Raw genomic sequence first — 19,310 nt, 5'->3', positions numbered from 1 at the left:
CAAAAATTCTGAATTTTAAAAGTAAAAGAGTATCATATAGAGAAATGAAATAAATAATGCTCTTCATCAGGGTTTCAAGATCTCACTCCAGAGTTTTTAGCAGGCCATACTGAATCCTAGCACAGAAAAATCAAATGGACTTGTAGTGAGAAAGTTCCAGGAAAACTGCAGTAATTCCTCCACTTGTGTAAGGACATACACTCACCTGCTGAAGGTGAATGTAAACCGCATTCTGGATAAATTCGAAAGCTTCCAGGCTCCGCTTCTGGATGCCAAGGACATGGACAGCTTGGAAGCATGCTTCTAACTCAGTCACCGGCATTTTTACACTGCAGGGGAAACGGAGGCACCCAGTCAAGAGCAGAGATGTTCCTGTCGTGTCTCACAGGCCGTGCCTCGGGGATTCAGTGCCCTGCAGCAGCCCGGCCCCAGGCAAGGACCAGCAGCGTTTTCCACCCAAGCAGGAGGGGCACTGTGCTTGAGAAAGCCCATCTCCGATGGGGGCAAGAGGGGCTGGTGGGGTTCAGTGAACCTATAAATGCCCACAGAAATATGCCTGCATTCATTCAAGTGATGCAAACAACTGTAGCAGGCTATTTAACAAAATTTCAATTGTCAGTGGAAATTTTGCCATTCCTTTCCGCTTGTCCCCTGCACTCTGAGACAGGCTTAGGCTCTCTTACACCTGCAGCTCTGTGCAATAGTTGTGAAGTCATTTTACTTTACAGATACCACGGTTCTGCCCAGGGTGATATCCAGCCCAGAGAGGTGGCCCAGGCCAATTTAAAGCTATGCGGCTTGCGTGCAGGGACAATTACAGGAGCTGGTTCCGGAGCCAGGCCCCTCCCCACCTCTGCTCCCCTCTCTCCCGAGGCCCCGCTGCCAAGCACTCAGGCTCCGTGATCTTAACTCCTACTCTTCTACTCTACTCCAAACCCTTTTCCTTTTCTTTTTTTTCCCTAATTATTCCCAGCTGGAGTGATTTTTCAATCTCAATATCTGAAAAAATTCCTGCAGCCGAAAAAGAGGTCTCCAGAGGTCAATGCCCATATGCTGGTTCCTGAAGAGAGCCCCTGGCTACGGGAACCCTCACCAACACTCACGGGGCATCAGAGATGTTGCAGGGTCGGCCACCCCCTACAAGAGTTTGCTGTCACCCCAATGCCTGCACAGCATCCCTGCTCACAAAATATAGTTGGTACACTTATCGGTTATTAAGAAGCAAAAATACAAAATTGCTCGTATTTCTTACTAATATTATCTATGAAGCTGGAAACGGAATTGTAATAAAATGTAACAGTTTTTACCCTATGTTAAATCTGTTCCTTTGAGTTTAAACCTGTGCCCTGTTTCCTAGGCTCAGACTTGGTAGCTCTGCACCATTTGAAAAAGAAAGTTGCCTTTAGCCTGAAATCTGCAGGAAAGCCTATTCTCCTGGCCCTGATCTTTAAAAATGTTAGCTCATCTGCACTTCTGTAGAGATGGCAAGTTGCATAATAGAGAATAGCCTTTGTTTTTTTGGAGGTTTTACAGGGGTACCATGATTTGATCCACATGGACAGCTGCAAGAACAGCGGATTCAAAGGACAAACAATTCATAAAGCAAGAAGTATGCAACAACCAACCACAACCCCCCCCCCTTTTTAGTATAAAAGGAGACTGAATTCTTACTTGGGGAAGATAGTTCTCCAGGACATCAGTCTGCCGTCTTCTGGGTCTGCCAGCATTGCAAGTGAAGTCACTATTTCTTGCTCCAACACCTCATCTCCCGGTTTATTGGCCTGTCATGCGGCGAGCAGAACGAGTTTGGACTCGGTAACAAAATGACTGCATTGGAGGTAGTATGTCTCCAATGTTTCCTCGTTTCCAATATGTAACATGCACATCATTTATGATCTAGTGCAAATAATTCATCAAAGACAACCACAAAAAGAAACTATACTCACCTAGCTATCAACACTGAAGTCACAACCTGTCAATTTTATATCATGTTGAACAACACAATGGAAAAACCTAACATAGGGAGTTGATTCCACGGAAATAAAATTATTTCTACTCCTTCAATACTTTTTCTTTTCTTTTCTATTTTATTTTGTTTTGCTTATTGAAAGGAAAATAAAAGTCAAGTCATTTTATTTCACGTATTTTTGTTATAGCTACATTCTTTAAATACTACAAAGAGATTTAAACTGCAAAATAATTGTTCATATATTAGTATAAAGATATATACACAATCAATGGGGATTAGGAAAGGAATGGACATTTACTAAAAATCCACTGCAATCTTGTCTTTTACAAGCATATCCTGGAATATAAGCTGTATGATCCAGGGGGCCCCATCCGCATTCTCACTGTTGAGTCCCTTAGCAATCAACTACTAAGGCACCAGCATAGAACCATGTGATCAGTATTTGAGGAATAAATTAGGGAATTAGCACATTCAATTCTAAAACAAAAAGCCTAAAATAAATACTGAACTTATTTACAGATAAAGAAAATTGGAACCAAAAAAGTAGTTATTTCCCCAAGGTCACAAAGCTAATAACTGGTAAAGACAAGATTTGAACTCATCTGCCTGATTCTAAAAACTAAGGTGGAAATCCCATTCGACTGGGGAGGGTCCAGCAGCAGAGCCTATCACCCTATCTTTGTTCAGATCTAGCCTTAGACAGCCTGAGACAGCACCCCATTCCTATGGAACTCGAGGGCAAATGATAACAATAAGGATTTTATATCCAGTAGTTTGTTAGGTCTCATTTATATAAAGTGTCAGCAGGTCAGCAGAAAAACTCTGGAAAATATGAGTGGGTCCAGAGCTTTCTGCTGATTAGTAACTCAGTCTCTCAGGACATAGTGACCTTCCCATGAGAGGCCTCATGGACATAAACTAAAGGCAGCTGAGCAATGAAAACTAACAAGAACCTGGAACTCAAGCAAGAAGGTTCCCTGCCATCCCCCACCCAGTTGCCTCTTCACCCGCATGGACACGATGGCAGGAGACCCAGATTCTTGTCCAAGTTACATCATCATGGATTCTCATCCATAATAATGTATGACTCTATGCCGCCTTATGTCCATTAAAACTCAAATATGATAACACCAATATCTCAGCAGAATATCTATGTCTCCACTTCCTGTCTTCTAATAGGAGAATATTTTTATGGACAAAAAGCAGAAATCCAATTTAAAAAACCATGCACGAAGCCAGGTGAAATTCTGCTTAAGAGACTGCTCTCACGCTGAGTAAATGAAAACTCAGAAAAAGTGGCCCTTCTCCCTCAGTAAATGGGAGGTAGCCTGATGTGTGTGTGTGTGTGTGTGTGTGTGCACGTGTGTGTGTGTGTAAATCAAATACAATGAATTCTGGGATGTGTACAGTTTTTTTAAGTCACTGTCATTTCATGGGAATGAGCCAACATTTAAATAATTTGAATCTAGTGTTCTGAGAGAGTCTCGGGCTCTTGGTGGAGGAGGTGAAAGGGGAGAGTGAAGGAGGAAAGAGGTACATGAAGCAAAGAAGTAAGAATACTGCCAGGGAAAGGCAAGACGTTAGTTTTGTTCTTCCTTGCACCACATACAAATTAGGGACTCGCTTTCTGCTGATGACTTATCGAGCACTGAGTTGCAGGAGAAGAGGGGACAGCTCATTGCTCACTGAGCTTGTGACTGTACGTGGCATCTTATAGACACAAATCATTTACCCTGATCAAACACTCTAGCAGCAGGCTGTAATTCTTCTGTTTTGAGAGACAACAAAGCAGGAGTTCAAACAGGATGCATAACTTGACAAAAGTCAGAGGTCCAGTAAACTAAAGAGGATTAATTCAAACTCAGATCTGAATGCAGAGTCTGATCTTCCCACTCCCAGGACTGGAAAATCCTTAACACAGGCTCCCCAGCTCCCCTGCTTTGTTCCTGGCACCAAGCATTTGCCATGGCAATGGTCACCATTTCTCACAGACACAGCGCTCTGTGCAGCAAATGACCTTGATCAGACCTTGATCATCTACCTGCCACGCCCACCAGGCTTCACCATACAGGCAGGAAAGCTGGCTTTCAAGTGCATACAAAGCCATTCCTTGTCTAACCTGGGCTCTTCTGTGGTTTCTCCAGCCTAAAGGCAGCCATGAAACTGCTCACAGTTTGTACATGAGCCACACTACCTCTCTCCATCTGTCTCCCCACCTATACTACTTAGCTATGAACATTTTGAGAATCTTCGACACAAATTTTTAAAAACAAAAAAGAAAGGATTCTGGAACAACTACTTAATACTTACAATTTTAAATGACAAATTACAAAGTGAGTATTTACAAACCGAATCTTCCTTTCTAAATTTCAGTTTTAAGCGTTTAAAAATATAATAGCAAAAAATTTTCACTTACAAAATTGACAAAAACATAAACAATAATCTGGAATAAGTTAAAAAATAATGCCCATGTTCTAAATGGAGAAACTTCAGGGCTGTACTGAGGGGTAAAGTAAGAGGTGAGAATGTAGAGACATCAACAAATTGCATGGAGGAAAGCAGTTTTGTAAAGATGTAAGTTCTCATCAGAATAATTCAAAACTTACTGAAAACTCCCATGACAACTCCAATCTGATTTTTTTTAACTTGAACAAAATATTTTGGAATTCTTCAGGAATAATAAAATCATAATACTAGACAAGAAAATTTGGGATGGAAGAAAAGAATGAAAAAAAATTCAGACTGCCAATTATTAAATAAATTTTTACAATATGTAAGTTATGGTGCTGGAGTAAGAAAGGCCGATTGACAGAAGGGAACCATGAGCTCAAAAAGAGACTCTAGTGTACATAAGTATTTTGTAAAGGTGAGAAAAAGTATGACTTCAGTAATTGTCCTGAGACAATCAGACAATCACCTAGAAAGAATAAATACTATTCCTCTCATAAGGACCACAAGATAATTTACAGACAGTGATGTAAATATAAAAAAGTACTAATAACAGCAAATACAACACATTGTTCTTATTAACTCAACTTACCCTTACATTAACAAGTACTATTATCATCTCCATCTTAGAGATTAAAAAAAACCTACAGAGGAGATTTATTCCAGTATAAGAAATTATTTTTAAGAATAATTTCAAAGATAAAACACATAAGGAATACATTTATTATCATAAGAATATTTTGAGACACTACCAAAATTAAAATCCTCCTAAACAAAATGAAAGGCAAGAAATGACAAGAAAAAGCTCTGTGATACATGTTGTTGAAGACAAGAAGTTAATGTTCATAACATACAAAGAGCTGTCACAAAGCAACAAGAAGCTCCCCCACTTAAATGTGTGCAAAGGATAAAAGGAATCATTCATTTTAAAAAAGTCAAATGGCTAATGAGTGAAAAATGCTCAATACCTCACTGGTCATCAAATGCAAACTAAAACAATGAAAAAGCACTTTTGCTCATCATATTGGCAAATATTTTTAAAAGATATTCTATCTAGTGTCCATCTGTGGGAGAAGAAACCATGAGCGACATTTTCAGAGGACGACATGTCAATGGATATGTAAACTCTGAAAAACGTACGTACACACTGACTCAACACCACTTCTACGAATCGTTTCCTCTAGGAAAAAACAAATTTAGTCCAAAAAGATGTACCCATCAGGGCATTTACACAGCACTGTTTACAATGGTGGGAAGAAAAACTGAAGTGAAATCATATCCAGCAATAGAGAATTGGTTACATAAGTAATTGTGCATCTTTTCATTCCCCTATGGAAGTAATTTCTAGAGTTACTTGAATGGAGTCTGTGATGAATGTAAATGTCACATCCAGGGACTAAATTTCCAGAAGCCTTAACTAAAGGAATACTCATAAAAGATCACAGGAATGTCTGTACAAGAAGGATGCCAGTCAAATATCCTTTCTGACAGTGGAAAATGGAGAAAACTTAACTGTCCACCATCAAGACAATGATGCGGTAAATCACGACGAGCTGCGAGCAATGAGGGAGCCGGCGTTTCGCCGTGGTCCAGGGCCTTGTCCACAGCATTCTCTCACCAAAGGTGTGCGTGGGAAAGAGACCACACCCGCAAATCAGGAGACCCCTCCACTCTATCTGAAAGGACCGGGTGAGTCTGGAGTGGGAGGACGTCTATGATATACACCTGAGTGATTAAAGTGAGCTGCAGAAAAACATATAGTATGGTCTCATTTTTAAATAAAGCATATATACACACACGTATACATGGAATTCTCATATGTGTGTATATATGTATGTCATAGGCATAAAGGTCATGAAACATATATATCAAATTTTCAACAGTTTTTACTCTTCGGAAATAAGGGGAAGGGAGGTAGGGCCTTCCTCTACCACCACAGTTCTCTTTTCAGTATTTCAGTTAAGTATACTTGGAATTTAAAAGTTTATTAAGTCCGAAGTAAAATGGACAATGCCTCCACAAGACAGAATGCTATACTGGTCATCAAAAATCATGCCAGAGGAGATAGAATATTGTAGAAAAACATATAAAAAGCCGAATGGAAAATGGAGGTGTCCACACAGTAAACAGTCACAGAGTGCTCTCTGGTTTTTTATGACAGAGGTGATCCACACTGATGAAAATATACGTTAACGTGTTAATTATTATCTTTGAATAGCGGGACAAGGATAGCCTTTTTTGCCCCCATTTTCAGAGTTATTATTTTAAATGCACATTCTTTTTCATCTGAAAAAAAGCAATTTTAGGTGTGTAGTACTATGCATTGGAGAATAATACAAGAATACTTAGAGAAACAAGTAACTAGGAGACAAAGCAGCAGCATCACACAATGTAGGACGGGCGATCCTGATTAACACCACGAAGTTACATAAGGACCCACAAAGTGAGAGCACCTGCTGTAACAGGGCGTGGCCCCCTTCTATTTGTCAGCAGTGTCTTCAGGGCTGAGGCAGTTCTGAGCACGGCCAGTGTCAGTGCTGGTGTCTGGATGGATGCTACTGGGGGTGAGGGCACCTGCAAGCCAAGAGGAAGAACAGAAATCATCCTCTGCCTTTTCTGTCTTGTTTCTTTGTTACTTTAAAAGAGAGCCATATATAAGATAAACCGTGTATCTCCCCAAATGAAATTTCAGTAATGAAACCGTTTTTAAAGACTTCACAGCTTATATTCTGCCTATAACTGTCTTTTCAACAAAGATCATATTTATTAAATGTTAATTAACTCAGTTAATTAACTCCCTGTTGAAACATTCTAGTAAAGAACATGAAATGCAGTATGTAAAAGAACCACACCTGCAGTGACTAGCTCAGCTGTCTTGACGGCAGTGCAGTCAGCCCCCACCATCCCGTGGCCCTGAGCTCCTGATGCTGGTAAGAGATTACGCTGCCGCCTCAGATGGAGAGAAACGGTGAAAGCATTTCTTGAACCCTACAGCACTGACAAAACATAACTGACAAGTCCCAGGCCCCTTTGAGGCTCTCATTTTCTGTTTCTGGCCAACCCCCATCAATGAGCAGAACCACCCAATCCCCGAGCCATGGGACTCACGTGGGAAGCAGTTTTGGAGAAATTTCCAGGTATAGAATGTAACCAACTATACATAGAACTCTGAAAAAAGAAAAGATGCCATACTCTGATTTTGGAAGACACTCAAAATATTCTCCTAAGCCTTAGTAGCTGGAAAGGCTGGGCTTCTCCTAAGTCACTTATTTATTTCACAGCCAGTAAGCATCTCCCTCAAATCCTGCTTCCCTGTGTCTGCTGGGAGCTTGAAGCACACTGCTGCTGTTGATCTTATAAGTCACATGGCAGAGGCATGTGTCTCACGCCTGCAATCCTCACACAGGCTCGCCTCCTAGCCTCACTGTCTGAACTGGGCCCCATTTTCTCACCTGTTTATTTGGTATCTGTTCTTCTGTAAGCTACCTGAAATGCGTTTTAGAACATGTCAGAAGAAGCAGTGGGTTGAGAAATGGACAGATTGAGAGGTGAGAGATGGGCAGACAGAGAGAGAGACTCCAAGAAAAGGGGAACAAATAAAATTTCCTATGCAAAACCCTCTTCTAATCAGGGAAGGAAACCACCACGGAAAAGTGTGAAGAGGCAGGTAGCTTAGGACCGTTTCCTGGATTCCATGAAAAGTAACACCAAGAGATGAGAGGGTAGAACTTTAAATAGTAAAAGAAAAAAAACACGCATGCTTGAAAAATATATCTACAATATGTACTTTCTAAAGAATGGACTGAAATCAGCAGGACCCAATAACACTATACTTGGGTATTTACAGAAGTGAGAATCCCATCTCCAAACCACAAGGCATCCCTTCAGAGCACTGACAGTCTACATGGGGCGGTCATAAAGCCATCACCGCAAAAGCTATGCTACCCTGCACTTACGAGGAATGAGCAGATGTGCTCAGGCTGCCCACGCGCGTCATTTACACCCCACAGCACCTCTACGGGGGGGACGCCTAGCGAGCCCCGTCTCTGCAGGACAGAAAACCAGTTCTGGAGAGGCTAAGCCGACTTACCAGTTCTCCATCTCACAGGACTGGTCTCTCCAGAGCAGGACACGAACTCGGACCCACGATTGTAACCATGGTACTACAGTGCTTTGTGTGCTGTTTGTGTGTATAATACATTTGTTTCTATCATGAAAGGTTATTTAATAAATGATCGGTTGTCTTGTCTATCTCATTAGCTCACAATCAATCTTTATACTGTTGAATTGTACTCTTTTCCCCTGAAGAAAGGAACGGAAACAGCGGGGGTCAGAAAGAGGTGGGGCTCCATTCTTTATCTGGGATCTCATCTCATTGAAGTCCCCAAACAGGGAAAAGGAGCAAATGTTCTCTTTATCTTTTAAAGAGAGGTCTCCAGTGATGGTGACTTATTCAATTACAAAATCAAGGCTGGGGAAAGGGCACATGCACCAACTAGAGCAGTATCAGCTGTAGGAAGGTCAAAAGTGCTCACGGGAGGGCTCAGGGGGCAGCCTCATTTAATTTCAATCAATAAAACAATAACAAACTCTAAAAATACTGGCCTACAATGGATTAGCTCTTTCTTGACATCTAGCAAGTTTCCACAGCCCACATGTAACATTATCGGGAACCAGTGAAAGGAAGAGTCCACAGACAAGGAAAATCAATGCCACAGGCAGGCTGAAACCCAGGCTGGAGTTTAGGAAGAGAAAGGGCATAGTTAAGAACTGGGGAAAGGCTGGGGAAAAAAATCATCACAAGGACTCTCAAGCATCATCCAACAATCATATAATCATTCATTCAAGAGAGAGTTACTGAGGTCGTATTCTGTGCAAGATTGTACAGCGGGTGAAGCAAGAGCGCAGCGTCCATGGTGGCAGCAAGTTGCGGGGCTCAAATACACTTCTGATCCCAGTACCTTGCACACTTGTCCTCAATATAAAGGCAAAGATAATTAAAGTAAAATAATACTCTGTAAACTCAAAGCATTGTTGAAAAAAAAAAGTTAAAGAAGACCTAAATACCAGGACAGACACTCCACACACATTCCCCTATCAAAAGAAAGTGCTCTTGGAATGGCAGTGCTCCCCAGAGCGATCCGTATATTCAACGTGGTCTCGATCACAATCCCAGCGGGCTCCTCTGCAGAAACTGACTATCTGCTGCTACAATTCATATGGGAATTCGAGGATCTCAGTAACCAATACGTACTTGAAAAAGAAAAATTTGAGAGGACTTATAATTCTCAATTTCAAACCTTACAACTGTATCTCCAGGTGAGATTAGAGGCCATTGTGAAGTTATTACTGTGTTAATCCTTATTTACTAAATTCTCTACAATGAATATTACTGTTACAATAAGAAAAATAAAAAGTAAGTTATCCTTTAAAACATGCACACCAATTCATTCATTGGGAAAAATTATTCTATCAATTAAGAGATAAATATCTATTGAAAAAGGACAACTTAAAAACAAGAGTGCATTTGCATTTTTCATAAATTGAAAACTGAAAAGCACAAAGACGTCAAGTTTCTAGGGAGACCAATGCAACATATTAATAGTTATTTTCAGAAATTCTAATTTAACAATGAAAACTCTGGAAAGGGAAAATCGTGACTGAGAGCCAACTGCAAACACATGGAGAGCAAAGGCCTAGAAATCACAGTTCCTTTAACTCTGCTCCTAACACAATAGGAGAGGAAATTCCTCACTGAGGGGACAGTGGAATCCCATGCATAAGACAGGATACACAGTACAAACTGCACTAGAATTGGGGGTGATTTTTTTAGAAGAATTCTAAAGTTACAAAATTGCTGAAAAACTATTAAAACACTGACAGAAAGATTAAAACACACAGTCATATATATTATATAGAAACATATGTAGTCTGCTCCCATGTTGCATTTAAATACAAATATATTTGTTCATTTATGGGCACTTATGACTTTATCCCTGGTAGAATATTTCAACTAAAACAAATAATCAATATAACACTCCTTTGTCAAATCTACTTGATAAGTTACTCTGCTATGTAAACATAATGTGTCTAAGATAGATCTAAAATTAGTGAAAAAGAGCTTTGTATGGCTTCTTGAACTATTCTCAAAATTCAAAGCTTAATTTTAAAACAGATCTGAACAGTAATTCTATATTACCTTTTCCGTCGTGAAATGAACAACACAGTCTGTTGTCAAAATTCTGTCCTTACAATGATTCACGAGCACCGTATCCTCACAAAACTGCTGGACAGCAAGGCACTATCCAGACACTGTGACCCAACAAATGAAACACAATGAAGACAGTGACCCTATTTTGGAGGGCTTATAGTCTGTGTCAACACCAGGGTTTTATTTGATTGGTTTGATTGGTTGGCAAAATAAAATCAATCAAGTACTTTCTTCTTTGAGCATTCTATAAGTCATGACTCTGCTGTTAGTGTCATGAGCAGGAAAGACTTAAGCATGACTTGATTAGATCAGCTAGCAACAATCATCACTGGAGAGTGAGTAATAAAGAAGTTAACTGATAGCAATGCTTCTCCCTACATGAGACCTAAAATAAATCGACACTGATATCCGAAAAGAAAATGAGAATTTGAGGTCCCCAATAAGAAAAAAATCTAACAAGAAATCAAAAAAGTAAAGATTGTTTCATTAACGTTTCCTGGAAAGATTGGAGCATGGTGGTGTTGAGCTCAGATGCTAGGGAAAAACATGAGGGTCTGAATTCCCACAGCACTGGGTAGCTTTGACACTAATATGTCAGTCAAATTCTCTGCATCTCAGTCTCCGATGCATAGACTGGGGACAACAACCGCACCCATCTCCTAGAACGGTCCTAAGAATTAAGTTATTTTATATATACAAGTTTTAATAAAATACATCAGATATTAAATATTACCCCAAAAGCACAAGGAAAAATGAAAACAGAGATAAATTGGAGTTCATTAAACTTTAAAACTTTGCTTCAAAAGACACCATCCAGAAAGTGAAAAAACAACACTCAGGAGAAAATTTTTTCAAATCATTTATCTGATAAGGAATTTGTGTATCAAAAAAAAAATTCCACAGCTCAACAATAAAAAGGCAACTCAATTAAAAAATGAAATAAAATCTGAAAAGATATTTTTCAAGGAAAATATACAAATGGCCAATAAGCACAATGAAACGGTGTTCAATAACATTAGCTCTAAAGGAAATCAAGTCAAAACAACTAGGAGAAACCGCTTCACATTCACTACAATAGGTTAAAATCAAAAAAAGATTAACAAGCACTAATGAGGACACAGAGGAAGCGGAGCCCGCAGCCATTGCTGGTGAGGATGTAACACAGCGTGACCACTTTGGAAAACATCCTGGCACGTCCTCAGAGAGTTGAACATTTGGCTTCTGAATGATCCAGCAATTCTGCTTCCTGGGCACACAAGTAAGAGAACTGAAAACAAATGTTAACATAAAAACTCCTACAGGAATATTCACCATTACTTTTCGCCATTAATTTTCAGAGCCAAAAAACAGAAACAACCCAAATGTCTATCACGTGATGAATGGGTAAACAAAGGGGCCCAGCCATACAGTGAAATATTATTCAGCAATAGCAAAGCATAGAGTACTGACCCAGGCCACAACGTGGACAAACATTGAAAACGTTACTCAGTGTGAAAGAAGTCAGTCAAAATAGACGGTTCCACTTACATGAAGTGACTCGATTTGCATGAAATGTTCAGCACAGGCAAATCCACAGAGACAGAAGAGTGGCTCCCTGGGGCTTGGGGAGGATGGGGAAGTTGATAATGTCTGCTTATGCGTACTGGGTTTCCTGTTGGGGGGAAGAAAATATTCTAAGATTGACTGGGATGCACATTTCTGGGCATAGAGTAAAATCCGCTGTACATTTTAATGGGTGATTTGTATTAAAACTGTTAAGAACAAAAGCACCTCGGATTAGTACCTTCCATAGTAAATGCAAATTGCTAACATTTATTACAGGAAGAAGAAACTGCCCTCAGCATGAAAGCAGGAGATCAGCAAATATTAGTTAACCGAAATTGGACAAGAGCATTTCACTTGAAACTGTTGCTGAGTGTACAAGAAATATTCAGACATGACAAGGAAAATCAGTTTGACATCACGAAGAAGCATTCTGCTTCAAATGCAAATCAAGGATTCGGCAAGCCCAGCTGCTACAAATGACCAGAGAAGAAACCTGGTTCTTAAAACAAGCACCAGAGCCAACAAGGAAATGGTGGTGAGGAAAGCAGGCGGCCTAAAATCTGGAACAGTGTGCTACAAATAATTTCTCCACTGAAAATTCAAAAATAAAATGAAAGTGATGTAATGCTGTTTTGAACTCACGTGAATGGGCTTCCTGCAGTGCTTGACAGTTCTGTAACCCCGAATGACTCAGGAGAATCAGCATGGCTCCTGGGAGTCCCCAAGTAACTGCCCATCAGCACGCTGACCACCATCACATCTGCCAGGGTTGAATTGCAGAGAAGAGAGCAACCTCTGAAAGGCACAGGGAATGTTGACAAGGGAATAAAAGGCTGCGGTCAATCCTGGGACAGAGGCCCTGTGAGCAGAGGCCAGAAGGCTGCAGGTGAACTGGAGTGGCCCTGGGGCAGGAAGGGACCACAGGGGAGCATATCTCAATTATCTCCTCTCTCTCCCTCGGGTAGGAGGGATAAAGCCTGCATCCTTCTCACCTGGAACTGTGGGTTCTGGCTGGCGGAAGTCTTACCGACACGGAATGAATTTCTCAAGACTGCGGAAAAAGGAAAGAAAGCGAGAGGGATTAGGGAGCCAAATCCACGAGTCTCTCAAATGCTCCCATATTTATTGTGTATAATCAAAGTAAAAAGTCAATAACAGTTGTGAGATAGTAGGCAGGAACTTGGGGAAAGAAGGGATGAGACAGAGATTGTAGACTCCACCATGAGTACTAAGGCTTAATTTACCTTTAGGGAAGTCATGGGCTGAGGGGAACAAGATACATTTTTTAGACATGTTCATTACAAAGCAGACCACCAGACCAGCCTGGTCCCTGTTTTGGGGATAATAGACTATCTAACACCACGCAGGCCTGGCGTTTATAGCTGAGGGCCTGGGTCATTGCTGTGCAATAAGCAGCGTGCTATCTATAACCTCAAATATGCAAGCAAGGCATTGTCTCTGCTTTTTATGGCAAGGAGACAGGAGTGAGGATGCACAGGTGTTTGCTTTAAAGCAGTTAATAAGCACATTTTTTTTCTTAAAGTTGACAGGCGGCTGGGATGTGTTACAACTTGTTAACTCAATCATGGGCTCCCACATGGAACCATTATGGAGGACATCCTAGGATGAAAAATCCTGGCTCTGGATCTTTTCCTGCCAGCTTCGGCCACTCCAGCAGGGTCTAGACACATCCCTGAATAACGATCCCACAGAACCACCTAAACTCTTAACTCCTGGTGCTTGAAACTTAATTTTAGCTCTACACAACTTAATGTAGAAAAGTTTCAGAAATAAAAGATATTATATTCTTTTTATATCTCATCATAAGACTGATTTTTCTGATTGCTCTAAGCTGCTTCTACATGGTAAAGCACCTAATTCTGCAGGTGAATTCAGTACTTTCCTTTGGGCATAACTAGACAGTCTGGGCTGTCTGACTTCTATTAGTCAAATACCAATACACTTAATTGATTTCTTTGTTCATCAATTTCAGCCTGGAGGTGAGGGTCTATCACTATTTTCCTCAGCCCACCCTCTACTCTTTTCTCATCAGCATCTCAGGCCTCCTGAAAACAAAACAAAGCATTTGTTTCCCTTCATCTACACTTTCCACAAAGGCAACAGGAATCATCATGCCTAGAGAATGAATTCAACACAAATGTTAAAACAAAAATCTATAAACCTGAAGCAACTCCATCTCCGACTCATGATACACAATGACATGAGAGTAAGTGTGTCAGGTACAAAGCATGCGTGAGCCTGACCACCTCATTTCTATTCTTCAAAGGAAGGAAGGTTTTCGTATTTTTTATTATCATTCTTTGTCATTGTTTCTGATTAAGCCAAAAAATTTTTTATGAAATAATTAAGCACTGCAATAACAGATTTTCGCTGTATCAATTACAGAAGGAATTCAGAGGGGATAGGAAAACCCACCTCTGTAAAAAATGCAAAATTCCTTCCCCTGTTAAGAACACGAATACAAAATGCAACAGAGAATTCAAATTCTTGTGGAGAGGACAAAAGCCACAGAATCAAAGCAAAGTCATTATTATGACTCAATCCAAAATTCACTGGACAAACATGCTCAATGCATTCAAATAATTTTTAAGGCACACTGCAAACCATTCACTTAATTATCTACAGGCTAGAGGAAGAATTTCCCTCTATAACAGACAACATAAATCAATAGGTTGCCCCACCAAACAAGGAACAAACATCAGGTTTTTTGCAGTTCTGATAAATCAGCAAGTTTTAAAGATCAAAATCCAGAAAGTTTAAACATTCATTCACACCAGAATGAATCAAGCACTTAAAAAAAATAAATAACCCAAAGAAACTAAACACATTGATCATGTACCTGGATCAATGAGAAATTCTTGTACAGCTGGAAAAAAAGAACAGTCTATAGACTTATACTTGAAAAATAAAACTACTTTTAAAGATAACTGCTAAAACACATTTCATCATTCATGTTGCCTTGAAAAATCTGAGGCACTTGTCTCTGATCAGAAAAGCAATTCTGAGTATTAGTATGTTACAATTCAGTGCCAGTTTGCTTTAGAAGAAAAAAGAAAAGCTACTGTTTCTCATCTTGCACAAAGTTTAAAGAACCTCCCTGCCTCTATCTCCTCCCATTTTCTAAGCTCATGCTCCCCAACCCTTCTGAAACAATTATGAGAACCTCTTATTCCCACCAATATGCCAAATCACAAAAGAGTATCAATTTATTTGTGTAAATATATACCTACACCTTGAACTGGAGGAGAAAGATTTCAGAAGGCTATATGGAACTTATTGCTACATTCCTGAAATCACACACATACACGTTCACAGAGACACAGACATATACAAACTGAATTACTGGGCACTTCACAAGCTAAGGACTTACAACTTCTAGAAGATAACTTTGTAGTTAGCTTAAAATACAAAACGGTCAGCTTTTGAAAGCCTTGAACATTGCAAAATCATCCAAATATCAATGAGATCCAATTAGCCTTCTCTGTAGAATGTAATTCCCCATGATGGCAAAGCAGACCCTAAGAAGTAGTGGATCCAAGACTCGTGTTTTTCACTAGCTATGATCGTTTTAAAACACGTAAACAGATTTAGAAAGGTATGTCCCTATGACATTTATTCTTATTGAGATGGCATATGTATTCAATTGTCTATGCAGAAAATAGGACCCATGATGGTGTTTAAGAAATATTTTGTGTATTGAAATATTTATTTTTAAGTGCAGACAAGGAGGGTGGGTATTACTCCATTGTAGAGCACCTGTTGTGCACGCACATGTTCCTGGCTTCAATCCCCTGTACCTTCATGAAAATAAATAAATACAAGTGCTTATTTAAAAATAAGAATAAATTTATATAAAAAAATAAATGCAGACTAAAAACCACTGCAATCTAGGAGCCACAATTATAATAAAAAACAAGTGTTTCTATCAAATATTGACTATACGCCAATCACAGAGACAACCACAAATCACACCTGACAACCATCACGTGTGATTCTCAGCAATCCTACTAAGTAGACACGGATGAGAAACCCGGCTCTGCGGATGAGGAGACGGAGCTCGGAGGAGCCGGGGACACTGACCGTCCTGCTCCCCGTGACACCGCGTCAGCCCAGGGCAAGCGCTGACAGAGCTGCACTGAGGGGACACCCAGCTGCATGGAACCATGGGGGATTAGGGAGTCCTAGAAAATACTCAAAAGTGTTCAATGAAAAACCAGCTCAAATATGTTACTCTGTGCCCCATCCTCTAAACACAGAACATGTCTGGGACCTTTCTGATGCCTCCGTGTCCTTTCTGCCATCATCAGTTACGTGCCCTCTCAGCGTGACCAGTCATGAACTGGACCCCATACGAAGTGCACTCAGATGGAAGAGCTTTAAAAGCTGTTTTATGAAGTTTGTAAGACTCTGTCTATTCCTCACACAGGCGGTCATCCAGCACTACTCACCGGTGCGGATGTACCACCTGAAATCACACCTTTCTGCTTTTTAAAATCCCTTCATGTAATACAGACTTTTAAACAGCAAAGAAGCAGCTCAACCACAGACAGTGGACATCTTTTCACCAAACGGACTCAAACAGCCCATCGGACTACCTGGAAGCCCTTTTCTTCTATTAAACCCACTTCCAGGTACTTCATCTGATTGGTGGACTCGGCCTCTGAATGGCCTACTCAGAGAGATCCCATCCTCACGTCCGGGGGTGGGAGAGGACCCTGCTGCTGGGAGAAATCAGTGAGGAAGGTGGACATCCTCCAGCCATTTCTGCACGGGTAGAAATGCCACATGCTCAGAAATTATACCGTCAGCACCCCTCGGCTCCCATGGACTGGTTTCACATTAAGCAAACTTATGACACACTGATGCAAGAAAACCAGAAATTTAATTTATTAATGTAACAGGAGATGTGAAACTACAAACCAGATTGAAATATCAGAGTTCAACCATGAGTACAGATTCTCCTCCACGGCCCAATCTCGGGCAGGCAGTCACATGGCAAGCGTGGACAGAAGCAGAGCAGGAAGGGTTTCTAGATTAACTCAATGGACTAAATTTCTGTTATAAGAACAGATCTACTGCCTGGAAAACAATTAATGCCAATCACGGGGCACACTCCATGGACAGTGGCTGAAACACGACTGTGAGTACCTGTATAACTCCACTTTCCCTGTCCTTTCTGGTCTAACTGATGCAGAGGTACAGAGATCCAGGGATGCAGATACCTGTAAACACCCAAAGCCCATCCCTGGGAGCCTGGAAACCAGATAGCCAGGATTTAAATCCCAGCTCTGCCACTTACTAGCTCTGTTACCTTGGCCAAATTACTTACCCTCTGTGTGCCTCAATTTCCACACTGTAAACCTGGGATAACAATCAAATCTTTCTTACTCACTTGTTGTGAAAATTGGAGGATTCATCTCTGTAAAACTCTCAGAAAAGAATGTAGCACATTTTTGGTGCCCAACAAATTTCAATTTAATAAGAAAGTGATTTACAAGTCTCCCATCTAATCATCTTCTGTGTTTCATGACTATTCTGAGTCCCAAAGGAAATCCTTATTTCCCCTCTTATAAACTCTTGAGGAGCACCCTTCTGTTTCAAGCCACCACCTGTTTAATCTGAGGGGGGATTCCCTCCTCCCCACTCCTCTGGTCCATGGGAGACTGCTTCTCCCTTCACACCCCTGACCACTGGCCCACGGCTAGCCCTCCTCACACTAACAGATTGAGGTGTGAGTCTGGGGAGACAAGCAGGGCATATGAAAGCTTTCCTTCCCCTCCAGTGTTGGCCACCCTTAGGAAGCAGCCGGGATGCTCAGTTCCATGGCAAGACAGTCCTGTGCATTATGGGTCAGAATCTCTCAAGGGAATGCTCGCTGTGGACCAGAGTTACCTGGGACTGCGTAAGTCTCTAATTCTGGGACATAGTGTCATGACACTCACTCTCCCACAGCCCTGAATTTCATGGAGAACGTGGCTTCATCAGTAATAAAGGAGACATTTATCGCCTGCCTGTTCTTCTTTGTCATCTCTCAGTTGGCTGCTGGACACAACATGTGTATAAGTATTGGGTCCCCTTAAGCCCCAACATATATGAAGTAACAAAAATTCTGTGGCTTAACATTGGTTCAGGGCGACTGTGTAACTGTCCTGACTCTGCTGATGCTAAATTATGTGTATAGGAACTATGGAACCTCCTCAAATATCTTTCATCATAAAACCAGCTTTTCTTATTTTCCTGTTTCTCAGTAATTGCCAAAGACTATCAAATGATGGCTTCACACCAAACAGCAGTTAAGATTATGAGCCCTCTTGTCATACACACTGTGCTAAACACTTTACATAATTTCTAATTCTCACAATTCTACAAAGCAGAAATGAGTGTCCCCATCTCACAGACGAGGGAAAAACTCAGAAAGAACTGACTCAGGATCACGTAGCTCAGTGGCAGCGCGTGCACGCAAACCCAAGTCAAAACACCACACCCCTTTGTATATGTACCAAATCTCCTACCACCCATTGACACACAGCGGTGGGGATAATACTTAGGGAACTCAGTACACTTTTCAGCTTTAAGGTGCTCCAGAGGCCGCTTCTAGCTCTTTTATAAAATCCCGGCTCACTGGTTTCTAACACTGCAAGAAAAGTCCGATGTTGCAACTGTTTGCACAGGAAGTCTGAAATGTTCACAGCGAGATGATAGAATAAAACTAAGACATAAGCAGAATAATAGTTCCAGGTAGTCAGACATAATGGACATTGTGCTACCCTGAAGCACTAAGCAAAGGAATCAAAAAAAAAAAAACGTTGTTTAAGACTTCCTTTACAAACAGGAAAGTTAAGACTGTAAGAAGGTGTAACAGCGCCACCTATGGCTTAAAAGGCCTTCCTGGTTGCCTGGAAAGGTGCAACACAAAAATTGCCTGTGGATCAGAAACAAGAATCAGATAACTAAAAGCTTATGTAGCACATACTGCTCTCCTAGTCCTCATGTCTTGCACTGTAGCAAAAACCAACAGACCTGTACTAGGCCTATATTCATAAAAGTCATGTCTGTATTTTTCCAACAGGAGGTAATCTAAGTATCTTGCAAAATACTTCTCAAAGAGCCAGGAAA

The 19,310-nt window shown here is 40.8% G+C and overlaps 1 protein-coding gene across 2 annotated transcripts in view; it reads right to left on the bottom strand.

Moving 5' to 3' along the window:
• Positions 1-19,310, bottom strand: part of LOC140688317 (uncharacterized) — a 141,632-nt gene that overhangs the window by 105,383 nt on the left and 16,939 nt on the right. The window contains exons 2-9 of one of the 2 annotated variants that reach the window (XM_072946941.1): positions 13,166-13,224; positions 12,816-12,968; positions 12,156-12,279; positions 7,526-7,585; positions 7,270-7,427; positions 6,871-6,991; positions 1,672-1,781; positions 206-329 (exon numbers count right to left, since the gene is read on the bottom strand). In XM_072946941.1, coding sequence (XP_072803042.1) covers positions 206-329; positions 1,672-1,727 — 180 coding nt within the window. In that variant the 5' untranslated portion in view covers positions 1,728-1,781; positions 6,871-6,991; positions 7,270-7,427; ... (2 more) ...; positions 12,816-12,968; positions 13,166-13,224. Of the gene's footprint in view, positions 1-205; positions 330-1,671; positions 1,782-6,870; positions 6,992-7,269; positions 7,428-7,525; positions 7,586-11,762; positions 11,896-12,155; positions 12,280-12,815; positions 12,969-13,165; positions 13,225-19,310 lie in introns of those variants that run through there. The other variant, XR_012062959.1, reaches the window with a different exon arrangement.

This window comes from Vicugna pacos, chromosome 22 (assembly GCF_048564905.1).
Source record: "Vicugna pacos chromosome 22, VicPac4, whole genome shotgun sequence".
NCBI classification, from domain to species: domain Eukaryota; kingdom Metazoa; phylum Chordata; class Mammalia; order Artiodactyla; family Camelidae; genus Vicugna; species Vicugna pacos.
This window is presented reverse-complemented; position numbering and strand designations above follow the sequence as displayed.